The sequence below is a fragment of the Podarcis pityusensis genome, assembly GCF_964106645.2.
Source record: "Podarcis pityusensis genome assembly, chromosome: 4".
NCBI classification, from domain to species: Eukaryota; Metazoa; Chordata; class Lepidosauria; order Squamata; family Lacertidae; genus Podarcis; species Podarcis pityusensis.
In genome coordinates, this window is record NC_138027.1 from 22,971,692 (window position 1) to 22,988,421 (window position 16,730).

The window sequence follows — 16,730 nt, forward strand, 5'->3', positions numbered from 1 at the left end:
GATGAAGGAATCATCTGCTTCTGTACTGTATGGATTTATCCTTCAAAATGATGATTTGTACAACAGCATTGCCAGGAAACTCACTTACTGGTTCTGATTGCCTTCCCAAGTAAATGGTGTCTCTTCATGCATTATTAAAGGGGCCTAAAGGCCGCTGGAAAGGAAGCTCAGCAGAATGGCCCCCTCCAAGAGCTTCAATTAAGATGGAATCTGATCATAGCTTTCAAAATGCTGTGTTAACTAGCTTAATGCTCAAAATCCAAAGAGAATAAAAGCAACATTTGCACTCTGTGGTATGAATTTTCATATAAAGGAACTTGCTTGTGTTGGGCATTACAAGCATTTTGTTATTTTCACATGGGGCTGCAGTACCTAGTTCCAAAACAAAATTTGTAAAGCAGCACAAGAGACAAACTGAACAATTCCGACTGCATTTTCCAAAATATAGGCCACATCACAAAAATAGGTTTCTCTTAATCGGAAGGAGAATGTCTAGATGTGTGGAGGGATATATTATGAATTTTTGCAAAGCAGTATGTACTGTGCCCAGGGCCCACGGAACCAAATGACTTCCTCTGCAAGTTGAGCAGGAACGTCCCCTCACACCCACACCAAGATGGGATCAATAGGAGTCATTTCAAAAGCTTTGCAGGGGACTACTGTGCAAAGCAAGGCTGAGCATGCTCAACCAGCAGAGAGCTTTTTGGTTTGTGGCCTATGTTACATGCCTCTGTAATCCTTCATTACCTGGAGCTGTTTCTTTACACGTTCATTCTTCTGTGTTTCTGTTACACGCTCTTCCTCGCTCCTGTGATTCACAACTCCATCAGAAGCCAATTCAGCACTGGCCTCTGCATTATTCTCATCCTGTTCATCATGTTCATTTTCCGTGGGAGGAATTACAGGGGGAGGCGGAGGAGGTGGCGGAGGAGGAGCAGACATCACAGTCTTCAGCTCTTCTTTGGTCTTCTCCAGATCTTCTTGGGCTGCAAAGGCCTAAAAGGTAGTAATGAGGATTAGTCAACACTTAGGCTCCACAAACAACCAAAATCTCCCAGCCTTATGCTTTAATGAGATTGGTGTCAATGAGATTGAACCAACTTAGCCTGTCATTCCTTTAACATGTTTACGGGCCACAGAATATATGCTTAAAATTACTTTGAAAGTCTCCAGAGCAGACCAGAAGTCAACTCAAGCAGCTCCACACATCTTTCTGAATACCAAGTCAGCTGCAGTCAACTAATACAAAGGAACTGTGATACATCCCTAGACCCCAAGTGCTCATTAAAATGATTAGCCCAAACAGCATTTTCAGAAGACTCTTAACAGCTTTCCCTGTCTCTAGGAGAAAAGTAGGATACCTATTTAGGATGTGATTTCAGAAAAGCATAAGAAGTAGGTACAGATAAGCTCATGAAGACATTTGTTTCCCTCCTGGGTTTGGATGAATCTATATTCCATCAAGTCAATCTGCCTTCTAGCCAGAGAAAGTAGAAAGCACAGGACATATGCAAGTCCAAGTATTGCTCTCATCTCACATTGGGGCAAGGAGTACTGTAAGCTTGCAGAAGATTTTAAAAAGCATTTTCCAGCAGAGAATTTGACACCCGATACTGGGAAATGCCTTGTTCTCAGCTCTGGCATGCAGTTCAGAATGCTTTGCCCATTCACAAATCCCAGCTTTAGTACATTAAAAATAATTACTTTGTGCTGCCATTCTGAAGCTTCTTCTTCTTTCTTCTTCTTGGCCTCCTCCAAAAGTGCAATCTTGGCTGTGAATTCCGCAAGTTCTGCCGCCTAGGAAGTAAGAAGAAAAAGTTATTAGCCCTAACGCAACATCATGTATTGGTCTGCATTCAAGATGAAGCTGTAAAGAAATCTTAGTCACCTTTTCATAAGCTTTGTATAATGAACAAGCAACCGTTCAAAACTAAAATAGCTAGACAAATAAGAAAATAACCAAACTATAAAGCCACTTAATATTCCTTTAATACTGACCAGTTAATTCACCAATAGCAATATAATAAAAATATTTTTTTAAAAATGAGCCTGGTTATCATGTGACTCCAAAACTTGGGGGGGGGGGGGAAGAGTCCTGAGGGCATCCTTTGGAGAAAGTATTTTCATAAGGATAGTGCCACCATTTGAATGGTGGTGGTATAAGGAATATCTGAACTTAATATTAACAAGATGGTAGAATGGATCCAGAGACATGTAATGGAGTTGGTGAAAACAGACTTCCTCAGCACACCCCCCCAAGCAGGTCAGAGAGGTTCCCCTAAGGTCAGGGTACTTTGCCAAAAGTGGTGGGCTATAGCAAGAGGGGTTGAGGGGATCCCCAAAATCAGAGAGGCAACCTTGGTGAGTGGAGAGAAGTCAGCTTCTACCTGCCCTGTTATGTGTGCTTTGGTTTGGATGCAACCTAGTGGATTGTTGACTCAAGATGCAACATACACCTTTCTCTCCCCACAGCACAGTACATAGCTATACGGGGAGAGAAAGTACATGCATCTACCTTTTTTGTACTTAGATGACATCATGCAATTATGAACCTGCATGGTTTTCTTAATACCGTTTCCTCTTTGGATGCCAGAATTTTAACAAACTCCTTGAAAACAATACATCCTAACATAATCAGGCGCATGTAACGTCTTACCAGCTGCTCCTGATTTTTCATTTGGTCAGCAGCCTGTTTCGCCAGAGCAGCTTTTGCCTCTTCTGCAGCTCTCCGATCCTTTTCCAGGCGCTCTGCTTCCTCTTTTGCTTTCTTCCTCTCCTGATCCAGCTCTAGGGCTCTTCTCGTCTGCTCTTCCAATTCTATGCAGAAGTTTAGAAAAGATCAGATTAACTAAAAGGCAGCCAGACTGTGTTACACCGAGTCAATACAATGGTACCTCGGGTTAAGTACTTAATTCGTTCCGGAGGTCCATTCTTAACCTGAAACTGTTCTTAACCTGAAGCACCACTTTAGCTAATGGGGCCTCCTGCTACCGCCATGCTGCCGGAGCACGATTTCTGTTCTCATCCTGAAGCAAAGTTCTTAACCCGAGGTACTATTTCTGGCTTAGCGGAGTCTGTAACCTGAAGCATATGTAACCTGAAGCGTATGTAACCCGAGGTACCACTGTAAAACTAAATATTTCCAACACTGAATATTAAAGAGTTCTCTGTTATTTTTCTAAGAGTAAGAAAAGAAGTTCTCAATTGCTTTCAATGGAGATTGCCTAGGACAAGGATGGGAAAACTTTTTGACCCAGTGGGCAGATCTTCATCTTAAACCCCATGGATCAGCTCTGAGAGGCAGTTCGCAGCAGAGTTTGGGAGAGGTAGTAACCAAGCAGGAATGAATTCCCCAGCCATAAACCAATGGAGAGGAGAGTTCAATCCTGATTTCTGCCAAGTTCAACAAACCTAGGACATGTCTTCCAACTTGTTTTACACTGCAACTCATACACAGAATTATAGAATTGTCGAATTGTAAAGTTGGAAGGTACCCTGGGGGTAATCTAGTCCAACCCCCTGCAATGCAGGAATCTCAACTAAAACATACATGTAAGATGGCCACCCAACACATCAGATTATAATCTAATGTCAATTTTACATTGTACAGTGGTACCTCTACTTGCGTTCACCTCCGGCAAACCCGGAAGTATTTTTCCAGGTTTCACTGCGCATACATGCGCAGAAGCGCTCAACACTCCGTGAGCATGCGCAGAAGCGGTATCTCCAGTTGCAGAAACCTTGGGACCCAACCAGAGCTCCGGAACGGATCCCGCCCGCAAGTGGAGGTACCACTGTAATGGAATATTCCAATGTTTTCTCCACTTGACCGCGTTGGCAGGAACTTAGTCTTGTGAAAGGATGCAAAAGGATGCATTTCACTTAATTTTTTTTATAGATATTCAAGAGAACAGAGCAATACTTTACTGCCCAGACTGCAAAACAAACTGGCTCTCTTACAAATCCACTAACCGTCAAAACTGTTCACATTTTTCTCAGGAGGAATTATAAAAGCATCAGGTATAAAAGCCAAAGAAAGCTCAAATGCAAGCCATTTTCCCAAATGCATGGCAGCCGTGATAGCTGAGTAGGCACACAAACCATAGCAGTAAGGACTAAAGCTCAGAGAACATGCTTTGCACACAAGAAGGTCCCTGGGTCAATCCCAGGCAACCCCAGTTACATGAAGCAGATGATAAGCCCCCTTTCTGGGACGTTGGAGTGCCATTATCAGTCAAAATACACAGTACTAGGCTAAATGAACAGTTAGTCTGGCGTGAAAAAAGTTGCTCCTCATGTTTCTGTCAAGGTTTTCAAAAACACTTCCCGTTCTCGGGCATCTGTGTCTAATTTTAAAGGCCCTAGATTTGCACATGCTTCTGGAAAAAAGCTTTAAGATATTTGGGGTTTTTCTCATTTACATTTTTTTGGGGAGAATTAAGTTTTTTGTAATCTTCCCAAGTATTCTGACTTGCACTGTGCAAAGTATAAGCCTTAGGCACTCAGATCCCCTCCCCAACATCGTTTTGGCACATCCATAGTATGCATTTGGCTTTTGTGGGTGAGTTCTTTGGGTTCCCAGGTGCATTCACTACATCATTTATTTGTCATTGGCTGCGCTAGAGAAATCTATGCAAAATCCTGCAAAAGCTATTATGTTTAATGATATAAAGACTTTAACCTTAAAGAGCAGAAACACATCTGAAGTAAATCCAATTTAACTGTACTTTTCTAGCAGACTGTAAAATAGAACACCTCACTGTGGAAGTGGGTTTATATCTATTACATTTTTTGCATGCTTCTTTCCTTCATTTCCTTTATCTGTTTTTCCTGACAGAGCCAACAGCTAGTTCTGAAACTAAAGCTTACTGCACACCTAGTGGCAGAATATAAATGATTTACCACTACATAACTGAATTTGATTTTAATCTAAGCTGCTATTTATTATAAAGTGACGGTCCGCAATAAGGTTTAGACACTGCAAATTTTACTCTTCACAATGACACATAAGGTCTGTGTGCCACTGTCCATAAATTGCACTCAAGCAAAAAGGAACAAAAGGAAAAAGGGACACAACAATGTACAGGTAACTTGCAACTTACGTTCACTTAAGTTGCATGCATTCAGCTTTATGTGCTTGCCAATGGTTTTTTTTTTGGGGGGGGGGGCAGACATCCAGGAAAAAAAGACTTTGGCAATCCCACCCGCCACTGAACCCAATGTGTCTTGACTATACATGGTTTTGGTTTCATAAAATCACATATTTTGAGAGTTGCCTGAAGTTTAAAATATGATGCAAGTTAAATTAGTGTATTGTTAAGCTAGCTGCTAACTTCCTTACATGATGTGATAAGCAATGTAACATAATAAACCTAATAGACACACAAACTTAATATTTACTGAAGGAAATAGATGTGATGAACATGCTCACCTTTTTGGGCCTTCATCGTCTGTTCTTCAATTTGTCTTAGCCGTTCCATCAACTCTTCCTTTTCACGCTCTATTCTTTCCTTCTCTTTTTCTGCTATTTCCCTTTTCCTTTTCTCATTTTCTAGTTGTGCCCTAAATTAAATAAATGCCAGCATCAACATAGCAGAGGAGGAAGTGATTTTCATTCTGAGTTTACAGTGCACCCATCAAAATCCATTTACCCAAACATGCCAAATTTATTCTCACAATACAAGTCACAACATGATATGCTAGGTGGAAGCCCTGCGGCAATAATAAAAATAAAAATAAAAATAAAAGGTTTGTTCTGGCAGATGATCTCAAAGTTGTATCCTAAGTGTCTAAAAAAACAAGGTGAAAGCTGGAATGAAACAGAATAGGCAAACAATCTAGCTAAAGATCAGCATCAAGTAGGGTAAGATGGTGCTTCTAAACTGCAGGCTTCTCATGAGCGTCTGGTTGGCCACTGTGAGTACATAATGCTGGACTAGAGGAGTCATTGGTCTGATCCACCAGGGTGCTTATGTTCTACACGACAATCAAGTACCTACAAAACTTCAATCTATCAGATAGTAACCCATAGGATAACACAATATTAGGTACTTCACAAAACAATTTAAAAGACAACAAACAATCTGACCCAAAACTGTGACGCTTAAGTATCTGCTCCTCACCTCTACCAAGGCTCTTTGCACACTGGCAGTATATAGTAGCTAACTCATGGTAACGTCCAAGTGGCAATTACATATTTGTCTGCACTCACTAACAGCAGCTGCAGTGTTGCTATTTAGTTTACTTAGTGCAAATCTTCTGAAATCACTGCGGTAAACATGCCAGTACATGCTGCTTGTTTTTCCCCAAAGCATCTGTACTCTAGCAGAGTCCAATTAAGCAGGCAGCCTGCTGTCAGTGAACTTTGCTGGAGGACAAATCCAATTGTGACACAAAGCTGGATAAGGACATGAGCTTTCCTAGACACTACCCAGGGCTAAAGAAAACCAGGGGTTTTGACAAACACCCTTTCTTTCTTTCTTTCTTTCTTTCTCTATATATAATACATGAAACCAATTTGTCATTGCTTAGAACTGGTGTGCATCCATGTGTAACAAGTGTTAAGTATGATACCAAGACAACAACAGTTTCCACTACTGGCACTGATTTAATATCTGTTTTTAGAGAATTCTGTCCATGAGGGCAAAAATAGAACTTAATATTTTTTCCTCCTTAAGTATGCCTCTAGGTCACATGTGCTAGAGTGTTTTTGTTTGTTCATCTGAAATTATGAATGACAAAAGAATTCCAACTACTGTTCATACAAAGTTGTCAACATCATACCTCTCCATCTGTTTTTGGTGTTTTTCTTCCCTAGCCTGGGCCTTCATCTGTTGAACTTCAATTGTATCTGGCTTTCTCCTCCTCATGTACAGCTCATGATTTCCCATACACAGTGCCAATATCCGCTTATTAATTCTCAGACGTGGTGCATAAAACACAAAATCCTAATAAAAAAATTAAGTTATTGAAATCCCATTTATGTTCTAGAAACACATGCTTGTTAAGAATACGGACACTCTTAGCTTCTTCTTAATGAGATTCTAACCTTAAATAGATAGTGTAACACTTTCACTTCCAATGAAGCAATCTTTGGGACTAGTCATTAACTGTTCCAGAACAGATCAATAAATGACTTGGAAGTAGGTGTGATCAGTGAAAGAACTGACACTAAAGCATTAAGAATGATTAAATCCCAACAAAACAGGGGAAAACTCTAAAAGGTTCTTTGAACTTGGTGACTGTAACAGGCTGGCAGAGGAAACTCAAACAGGATTTTGAAAGTTATGTACTTTGGAGGTGGGGAAAAGAAAATTCCAGGCATGGATTAGCTCCAACCCTACAGCGAACAATTAAACAATGTAAGTGAGAAATTCCTACACAAATATTAGCAAAAGTTACATTAGTTAAGCAAGAAAACTCTTTGGAGAGTTAAGAGCTAGAGAGGAAGGGGTTACAGATGTGTCCTATATTGATAGTTCAGGTCTAAAAAAGGAATTAAAAAGATTTACTCACAGGGGCCTTTTTGTCGATGGGTTTTATCACAAACTTTTTGTCATTAAATGAAATATTTCTGATTTCACTCCAAGGAAAGCCGATCTTGGGAGTCAACCTTTAGCGAACACAAAAGAATCCTTAGTCACACACACTTTGTGAACAACCACAGTAAAAGAGCAAACTTAAGTTATAGGGCGAAAGGGCAGTGTGCAATTTCATCTACCTCTGTCCAACAGGCAGGACCACTCATTTAACAGGTTTTTCTCTACCCACAATAACACCTACAGCTCAGTTTCCGAAAAGCACGCACTTAAAAACAATGTACACCAAACTCTATTAAGGAGGATGACTCATGAACAGTTCTTCAGGAATACTGAAACAGTTTTAATATTACTTACTTATCATCATGTTCATAAATATTTAAACCCAAAGCATCGACACCAAGCCATAATTCAGTTCCCTTTTTGTTCTTTATTTCAAAATAGTTGACTCCATACATTTCCAAATCTTGTGCAATTTTGAGGTACTCCATCATAGAATCCTCCCTGATCAATGAAAGGAACATAATTGAAAGTCAGATAAAATGCAAACTTCTATAGTCACTGTATAGGCAGAAGTAGTAAGGATCCTGCACCCAATCTTACCAATTGTATCCTTAAACTAAGTCTTAAGTGGGTTAACTGTGCACTTTCATCCATTGATTCCAATCGGATTTACAGCCCAATTCTATACATTATAATTTGGATGTCCCACCAATTTCAGTGGGACAGACCCCTAAGTATATGCAGATAGAACCGTAGCCCTAACAAAGGCCGATTACTAAATAATAGATTGGATCCACTGTGCTTTTATTTATATTTTTATGATAGATTTAAAACAGAAGCAGGTAAAAGTAGCAAAAAGTTAAGCTAGTTATGTACAGAAGTAAGCTAAAATGGCTCTTTGGAGTAATATGTTTTAGTTACCAGGACTTGTTCTGTCTGTAGGATATATTAATTAATTAAAAGCAAGCTAAATTCAAAAAAGGCGGGCTAACTATACCAGGGAACTTACCTTAACATCCCTCTGTGTTCTTCATGCCAGTTTTGTATTCTTTCTTCCCACTGCTCTTTTGTCAATTTATGCTGTTCCAAAACGCTGTCAAAATAAAGAATAATCATGAAAAGAGTACCCTACTATTTATTTTATTTTTACACAAAAGTTACAATCAGAGGCACCTTTCTAGATTTAAATTTTTATTTAACAAAATTTATACACCACTTGATTGTAGTAAAACCTCTACGCGGTTTACAAGAAGTAAATTTGAATGTGTTGCAATACCCTGCCCTTTCACTGTATTCACAGCCTGCAGGGAAGCTTACAACTTTTAAAAAACAAGTAAATTAAAATACTAAACTGAAGACCACAATGAAACAAAACTAATTATAAACAGCAACAGTAAACAAGAACAATGTGTGTATCACCAATTGTATTCAACTCCTTTAAAAATGCCAACAAATTTCAACAACAAAAGAAATCATAAACTCTGTACTTAAGGTGTGAATGCTAGAATGGGGCTTGCCCATCTGACAAGTGGCTTGGCAGGACTTTGACTTACGCTACTAGTCAAGCTAGTTAAGAAAATCAGGTAGTATCTAACTAGTGCAACAAGTTCCACTATTGTGAGGAGTTTCAGCTGTGCAATGGAATTTCCCTGCTCTCTCCTCTCCCTGTACACCCCATAAATCTGCTCGGGATTGTCATAAGAACCCCAGGAACATATTTAGAGGCCACACAGAGTGATGAGAAGAAGGGGAATATCCACTGCTCAGCCAACATTCCTTGCAGTAGCAGAAGTCTTTAGTTGGATACTGGCCACAGTTTCTGAGATGGAGATGCATATTTTTAAATTTCCAAATTGAAGACCAATGGTGTAGGCCACTAGACAAGCTTTCATGTTAAAGTTATACGCTGTACCCATAGAATTTGCCAGACTTTTGATGCACCATATAAGTTTCTTACCGCTGGGGAAGAAGTCTGTCATTGGCCAAATATCCTAGCTTATGTATCTCTTTATTGTAATCTCCATACTTGGCTTGAACAGCATAAGAAGCTAGCAGAACAGCAGTTTCAGGAGGACAATAGATTTCATCATTTAAGATGGCTTCTTTTACTTGCAGAAAAAACAGTCTCTGGGTTATTTCTTGAATCAACTCTTCAGACACATCCTCAGGAAAAAACTTTGCCCTGAATTTGAACTGAAGAGGATTTTCTTTCCTTACATCTTGCTGTGTTACCTGAAAAGGAGTTTGCAGAAGGGTAAAGAGAATATGAGAGTATTGGGAAAGCAATCTAGTCACCAGTTGTTACATACTGTAATTCAACTCTAGGAAGCACAACATTGAAGGACTTGTGATTCACACAGACATCTAAATAATTAATTGTGAATTAGGAAAACATGACAGCTTTCAGAGGCTACATAAAGCCATTTAAAGTCCTTATTGTATCCCTGTGTTACTCCAATTTTCATTATACAAATTCAGTTCTGCAGACCTACACAGCAGGCTGATTTAGGAAAATCAACCTTGCATTCAAAGATGTACACAACACAGCAGTGGTTTTAAAAGTTTATCCGCAAAGAGTCTCTTGCACAGGATTGCCAGATATTGATGAGCTAATGAGCATCATGTACACCAGATTTCTCAAGTAAAGTGCACTAATTGATATCTGGCAAGCTTCCATGTGCGTGTGTCTGAGAGGTTTATCAAGAACTGCACAAAAAGATTTTGTAAATCCTAATGTTTGGTAACAATTAAAGAAAAGGAATAATAGTTGCAGTATATATTCAAGTAGTCTGCTTTTTCATAAATAGCACATCAGGATTTCCCATTCCAATAAGCCCCCCCCCCAAAAGACAATTGGTGGGTTTTTGGTTCAAACTTTTCCTTAAAAAAAACAACCTATGGCAAACTTTGGGGTTTCTCCCATCCTGTTTTTCTCAGTAGAGTCCTCATCTTTAGAGGGGAGCAAGGGGGAATGCCCCCCCCCGCAATGAGCTATCACCTCACATTTCTCTGCTTTCATTTAAAAAGAGCAACTTGAACCTGGCATGTGATAAAATGTACTGGAGCTATTCTTCTTGTTTTCTGTAAGAAACCAGCCAGTTTGCCCCTCCCTCTATAAAAAAAAATCCTGCAGAAGCTCCTGCACAGGGCTGCAATTCTGTCAGCACTAACCAGTTATGTTTGCATTAGAATAATTTGTAACGTATGAGAGAAGAATGTCAAACCCTTCTCTTACCATTTTTGCTGCACCCCATCTCAAGTGCCTCAAAAGAACTAATGAGTTGAAAGACAAAAACAACTAGAATTATTGCCTTAGAGCAAAGTAGAAAGAACTCAGAGAACCTGAACAGACGTTATTCTACCTGGCTTCAAACACACCCACAGGAGATCCCTGTCCAAACTCTGTTTCCACCCTCCGCTCCTCTCACTGCGGGGAGAAATATTTGATTAAACTGATCCCACACTTATTAGAACATAGCTCTTCCAGATTGCAGAGACACACCAGGCAGATGTGAAGCTGCATCAATGTAAGACCCTCTCTGATAAATTCCCAGGGTCAGTCTCAGCAAGATTAAGATCTGAATGAAAACATTTCTACAGGAGACAAAGAAAGTGGGTTCTATAACTTATCCACTTCCAATGTATTCCATGCAGTGTTCGAAACTCCCATTGTTCTAGGCACATTTTGTGACAGGGAATTTCATTAGCACAAACTGTTTCTGAGCTGTGGGCGCAGTACTGCACCTAAGATTTCAAATTAAAACTGCAGAGTAGAAGGAAAGAAGGATCTTTTTCTGCCTCCCCACTTCCAGCTACTCTCTGAAGACTGGAGAAGAGACCCTCTGAAGAATATTAGCAGGGTGGGCAGGGGAAGGACTAGACCATGTGAAAAATGAATGTAATATTTTAGCTGCAGTTCATTCATTTTCAGCTTTGTATTCTTGTTATAAAAAGTGCGCCTAGACATTCCGTTGTTGCGTCCATAACCTAGGTTTCAGGCTCCATTTAGTTCTAAGCTTTCATATCTCAGTTTCTAACACTGATTCCCTGTTGTGCATCTTCACAAATATTAATACCACCCTATGGGAAACAAATCCAGAAACCTCTTAAGATTTCAAGAATGAACTAAATTCTCCATATAAACAGAAGAAATTGGATCAATCAGTTTAGAAATGTAATCGTTCAGAGCAGGGCTTCTTTATAGTTTATAGTTGGCCACCATAAAAAGAAAGAAAAGAAAATGGGAATCTGACTTTAAATTTTTCTTCAGTAGAATAAGGATTTTTAGTGACTGAACTGATGTACTCTGTGAAGGCCATTTTACAAGTCAAGCTAATCATGATATGATTAGCTTGACTTATACAGTGGTGCCTCGCAAGACAAAATTAATTCGTTGCAATTTTTTTCGTCTTGCAAAGCACAGTGTCGGGAAAGTTTTGGAAAAGCTTCAAAAATCACCAAAGTCTTTAAAAACCTCAAAAAAGGCTACCACACCGCGTTCTATGAGTTGCTCCTCGAAGTCAAGTCGCAACTGTATTAACGGTGTTAAGAAAAAGGAAACAAACTTGCAAGACGTTTCCGTCTTGCGAAGCAAGCCCATAGGGAAAATCGTCTTGCGAAGCAGCTCAAAAAACAAAAAACCCTTTCGTCTAGCGAGTTTTTTGTCTTGCGAGGCATTCGTCTTGCGAGGTACCACTGTAAAATGACCTTCACAGAGTACATCAGTTCAATCACTAAAAATCCTTATTCTACTGAAGAAAAAATAGAAAAAATAAATCTAAACTGAAGATGTCAAATTGGTCAACTAACATCACAGGGCGTACATGCATCTTTATTCTAAATGAAAGTGAAATCTAAACTAGAATACTTTTTAAACACCACCTACCATTCCTTCATTGCAAATTGAATTATTTTAAATAAAACAAATTATACATTACCTTTTTGTTCAACTTCAACCAAGTTGAGTATCCTTTGCTGTCTACATACTGTAGTCCAAAAAACCAAACTTCCCGAAGGCCAACTGTTTTTACAACCTTAAAAAAGAAGAATGACATCAATACTAGTAACATAAAGTTTCATGATTAACCCTTCATTGTATTATCAGGGAAAGCTAGACACCCTATGATTCCCTGGACTTACCATCTCTTACTTCAAGGGAAAAAGCCCAAGTCTATATGAGACTAAGCTAAGACTAAGGGAATCTCAAGTACAGGGTGGGAAAGAGTAGAAGTAAGCTCTGCCACAGCTAAATAAGCAAATGGCTGGCCAACTTCACAGCAGTATGGTTCTTAAAGGGCAAGAATGACCACAGCAGTAAGTCATTTTGTTGCAGATAGCAACAGCAAGTGCTGGTTAAAATGTGACCCCCAACTTCCCATTGTAAAAGCCTGCCATGTCTAAACCAGGACACTAGTACCTACAGGTGCAGCATTATCAGCCAGGGATCCATGACTAGCTGTACAATAAGTGCTAGTACACTGATGCTGTACATGATGGAACAGGCAAGCTGGTTTAAGTGGAACAATGGCTGCTTGGAATCATGAAGCTGTATGTATGATGTAGGTCAGAGGTTTTTACCTCTTCATTCTAAGCATAAGTCAGTTTGCTATGTCATGTCTGAATCAGCCCATAGTAAGACAATTACCTGATCAAAAAGCTGTTTTCCTGTTGTGTTGGGCTGGATGGCAAACTCCAGCTCTGCATCCATTGTGGTGACTCTTACATTAATCTGCATAGAACAAGAAGGTATTAAGTCTAAATAGATTTTCATGCTTTGATCAGCATTGCTGTGCCAAATTATAAACTGACACAACATCTTACACATTCCATGTAACTAAACAAAAAGTTAAACAACCAAACTAAGAACTGGTAAGAATGAAAAGTTTTTTAAAAACAACACAGAGTTTTGTGACTTTTGCCAGGAGTTAAAAATTGCAACCTGATATGCAACAATTAAATTCCATTGTCACCAGGAAACTTACTGTATCTATTTGATCTATCCAAACTCATTCTAAAGGATAGCCCCAACTCTTTCAGATTTGCAATGAACATCCTCTGTGGCACAGGTCACTAACTCAGCTCTTGTAGGCACAAATGTACCCATTGAAAGCTTCCTTGCTACCTGCAGGTTGCTCACCCCTCCCACCACTAAAATTAAGCCTGAAAGAAGCTTTCATTCTAGATAATAAGCTAGATTGCTGTATCATAATATCATTTGGATATTAACCCTGGTACTCCAACAAGCATTGAACACAAAATCTTATGCTTGGAAGAGTTTAAAAATTGTGAATAATATCTCTGTTTTGCGTTCTGAGGGATTAATTTACAGCCAATTTTAATCTCTGAAGAGATAGGTGGCAGCCCAAGAAAGTATCTGGAAAAAGATGCTTAGATTTTAAAGATATCTTTAAAAAAGGACATTCTACGCCTTGAAAAACAGGCAAATACACAAGCCATGCATTTTAGTTAAAATGGCAATTCAGTGAATGAGATAAAATAGTAAGGATAATGGAGTGGTAAATGACTAGAGAGAAGTGGCACAGTCCAAGTTTGCTGCACTCCAGGATTAGCTTGCCTCAGAGTTAGCTGAGAATGATGACTTGCTTTCTAGGAGCAGAAGTCAAAGAAGCTTGCCTTAAACAGATCATTTGTGTTGTACAAAGAGCATCAAGGTTCTGCCCCCATTGTAAATTAGATGCCTTTGTCTCTAATGATCTAGCAGGGTGCATGTATGCACTGTACGTACATTGTCTCTTTGAACTATGGCAACATGTTGGGGGTTTTTAAGCCCAGCCTCCAATATGGTTCTCAGTTGTTGTTATCGGAATAGGTTTCCTTCAGTGACAACCACAGAAATGTCATACTTAATTTGGCAGACTAGCATAAGCTTTGTAAGCTGACTGTCTTTCCCGACAGAATGTCTCACAACAGTCATGAGGATATAAATATTTTGTTCTATTCTGACAGGAGCATAGGAGTTTCTTGCTGACCTTATAATACCCAGCAGTATTGCTACCAGGACCCAAAGACACCTTTTATTGTGCATACCTCAGAGCCTTCATGGTTTTAACTACAACCCTCTTGCTGTATGTATCAAAGGCCATAGGCTACATTCAAAAGTCAGTGGTAGGGCACAGAAAAGCCCTACTGTGCTCTCCCATTCTGAACTCTTTACAGAAGCATTGCTGTTTCTAACACTTTTGGAGCATAGCCCTATGACAAAAACTTTTCATGTGCTAAGCTAATATACATATATAGATTCAAATTTAGGCAAATGTTCAGAGGGGGTGGAAATAAAACTGGCAGTCAGGGCTTACAGCTATGAGGTGTCAACAGTATTTTCTGGGCCCAGTACACTGCACCTGCAACCTACTAAAATTGAGCAACTGCCTCCGTGCAAATGGCTGTGGATCTCACTTAGCACTTCACTCCCCCCACTGAGCCCCGCCTGTGTTATGCCCCATTAGACCCCCGTTCTGCCCTCTTCCGTGTCCAAAAGGACCTGCGTGTCAGAGATTGTGTGTCAACTGGATCAAAATAGTCACCGCCTGTAGTTAATATACACCAAAAGGACTGCTTGCTGCCTGCTGCCCAGGAGGACTCCCCTGCGTGAGTGCCTGAGGGCCCTGCTCTTGCCACTTACCATCTGGCCTGGGGCGGGGCCTGAAGCCTCACAAGGACTGCTTGCTGCCTGCTGCCCAGGAGGACTCCCCTGCGTGAGTGCCTGAGGGCCCTGCTCCTTCCTGCCACTTACCATCTGGCCTGGGGCGGGGCCTGAAGCCTCACAAGGACTGCTTGCTGCCTGCTGCCCAGGAGGACTCCCCTGCGTTGAGTGCCTGAGGGCCCTGCTCCTTCCTGCCACTTACCATCTGGCCTGGGGCGGGGCCTGAAGCCTCACAAGGACTGCTTGCTGCTTGCTGCCTGCTGCCCAGGAGGACTCCCCTGTGTGAGTGCCTGAGGGCCCTGCTCCTTCCTGCCACTTACCACCTGGCCCAGGGCGGGGCCTGAAGCCTCACAAGGACTGCTGTGCTCTGTTGTCTAGGAGGACTCCCCTGTGTGAGTGCCTGAGGGCCCTGCTCTTGCCACTTACCACCTGGCCCAGGGCGGGGCCTGACAGGCCTCACTAGGACAGTTGCTGTTACTGCTGGAGGGGCACAGAGTGTTTTAAAAAATTTTTTTTTTTAAATTTCTTTTGAATTATTTGTATGTGGGGGGTGGGGTGGGATGGATGTTTGGTTGGGCTTGGGGAATTTTTTTGATTTTGATGTTTTTGTAATTTTTACAGTTTTTTGTTTGTATTGTTTTATTGGTTTTGTTTGTTTGTTTGTTTAAGGTGTTATTTTGTTCTTAAGGGGAGGGGTCAGGGCTGCCAGGGAGTGGGCCCCAGCCCACAAAATGGCTGGGGCATGTTCCACAGGGGGGGATGCATTGGGACAACCGATCTCAGTGATCACGGGTAGGAGGAGGAGTTACGCTAAGACTAGACCATGTCATTACAGAGGAGGCAGGTTTAGTCGTTGTCTGAGGACTATTCCTGCCTCCGGGTCTGGTCCTAACCGGATGGATACTAGAATCAGCAAGGGATACCCACATGACCTGAAGGTGCTGCTGTGCAATGCCAGGTCAATGATTCACAAGACCACTGCCATCCATGACTTGATCATGGATGGAGGACTTGACCTGGCATGTGTAACAGAGACTTGGTTGGATGAAGCAGATGGGCCTGTCCTTGCCGCTGCTTGTCCACCATGTTTCTCTTACGCACAGCAACCCAGGTCATGTGGGCGGGGAGGGGGGGGTTGCAGTTATTTTTAGGAAGTCATTAGTTTGCACCAGGCATCCTATTGGGAAGACCCAGTTTTCCGAGTGCATGTTCTGGAAGTTGGGCAATAGGGGCAGTACAGGATTCCTTTTGGTGTACCGACCTCCCCGCTGCACCAAGGATTCCCTGCCCGAGCTGCTTCAGGTCGTGGCGGATGTTCTCCTGGAGACACCTAGTTTGGTCGTCCTAGCGGATTTTAACATCCGTGCCAACACGACCTTACAAGGGGCCGCTCGGGACTTCGTGGAAAGCATGGCCTCCATGGGGCTGTCCCTGAATAAGTCTGGCCCAACCCATAGCCGCGGACATGCCTTGGACCAGGTGTTTACCTCTATGGATGTTGGTGATCTGACACTAAGTAAAAGTGA

The 16,730-nt window shown here is 41.1% G+C and overlaps 1 protein-coding gene across 3 annotated transcripts in view; it reads right to left on the reverse strand.

The window, feature by feature from the left end:
- Window positions 1–16,730, reverse strand: part of RDX (radixin) — a 32,390-nt gene that overhangs the window by 3,287 nt on the left and 12,373 nt on the right. For 2 of the 3 annotated variants that reach the window (XM_081002158.1, XM_081002159.1), the window contains 11 exons: window positions 13,186–13,269; window positions 12,479–12,574; window positions 9,499–9,773; window positions 8,551–8,634; window positions 7,896–8,042; window positions 7,516–7,612; window positions 6,784–6,947; window positions 5,432–5,562; window positions 2,657–2,817; window positions 1,705–1,797; window positions 748–996 (listed from right to left, as the gene is read on the reverse strand). In XM_081002158.1, coding sequence (XP_080858284.1) covers window positions 748–996; window positions 1,705–1,797; window positions 2,657–2,817; window positions 5,432–5,562; window positions 6,784–6,947; window positions 7,516–7,612; window positions 7,896–8,042; window positions 8,551–8,634; window positions 9,499–9,773; window positions 12,479–12,574; window positions 13,186–13,269 — 1,581 coding nt within the window. Of the gene's footprint in view, window positions 1–747; window positions 997–1,704; window positions 1,798–2,656; window positions 2,818–5,431; window positions 5,563–6,783; window positions 6,948–7,515; window positions 7,613–7,895; window positions 8,043–8,550; window positions 8,635–9,498; window positions 9,774–10,776; window positions 10,815–12,478; window positions 12,575–13,185; window positions 13,270–16,730 lie in introns of those variants that run through there. The other variant, XM_081002160.1, reaches the window with a different exon arrangement.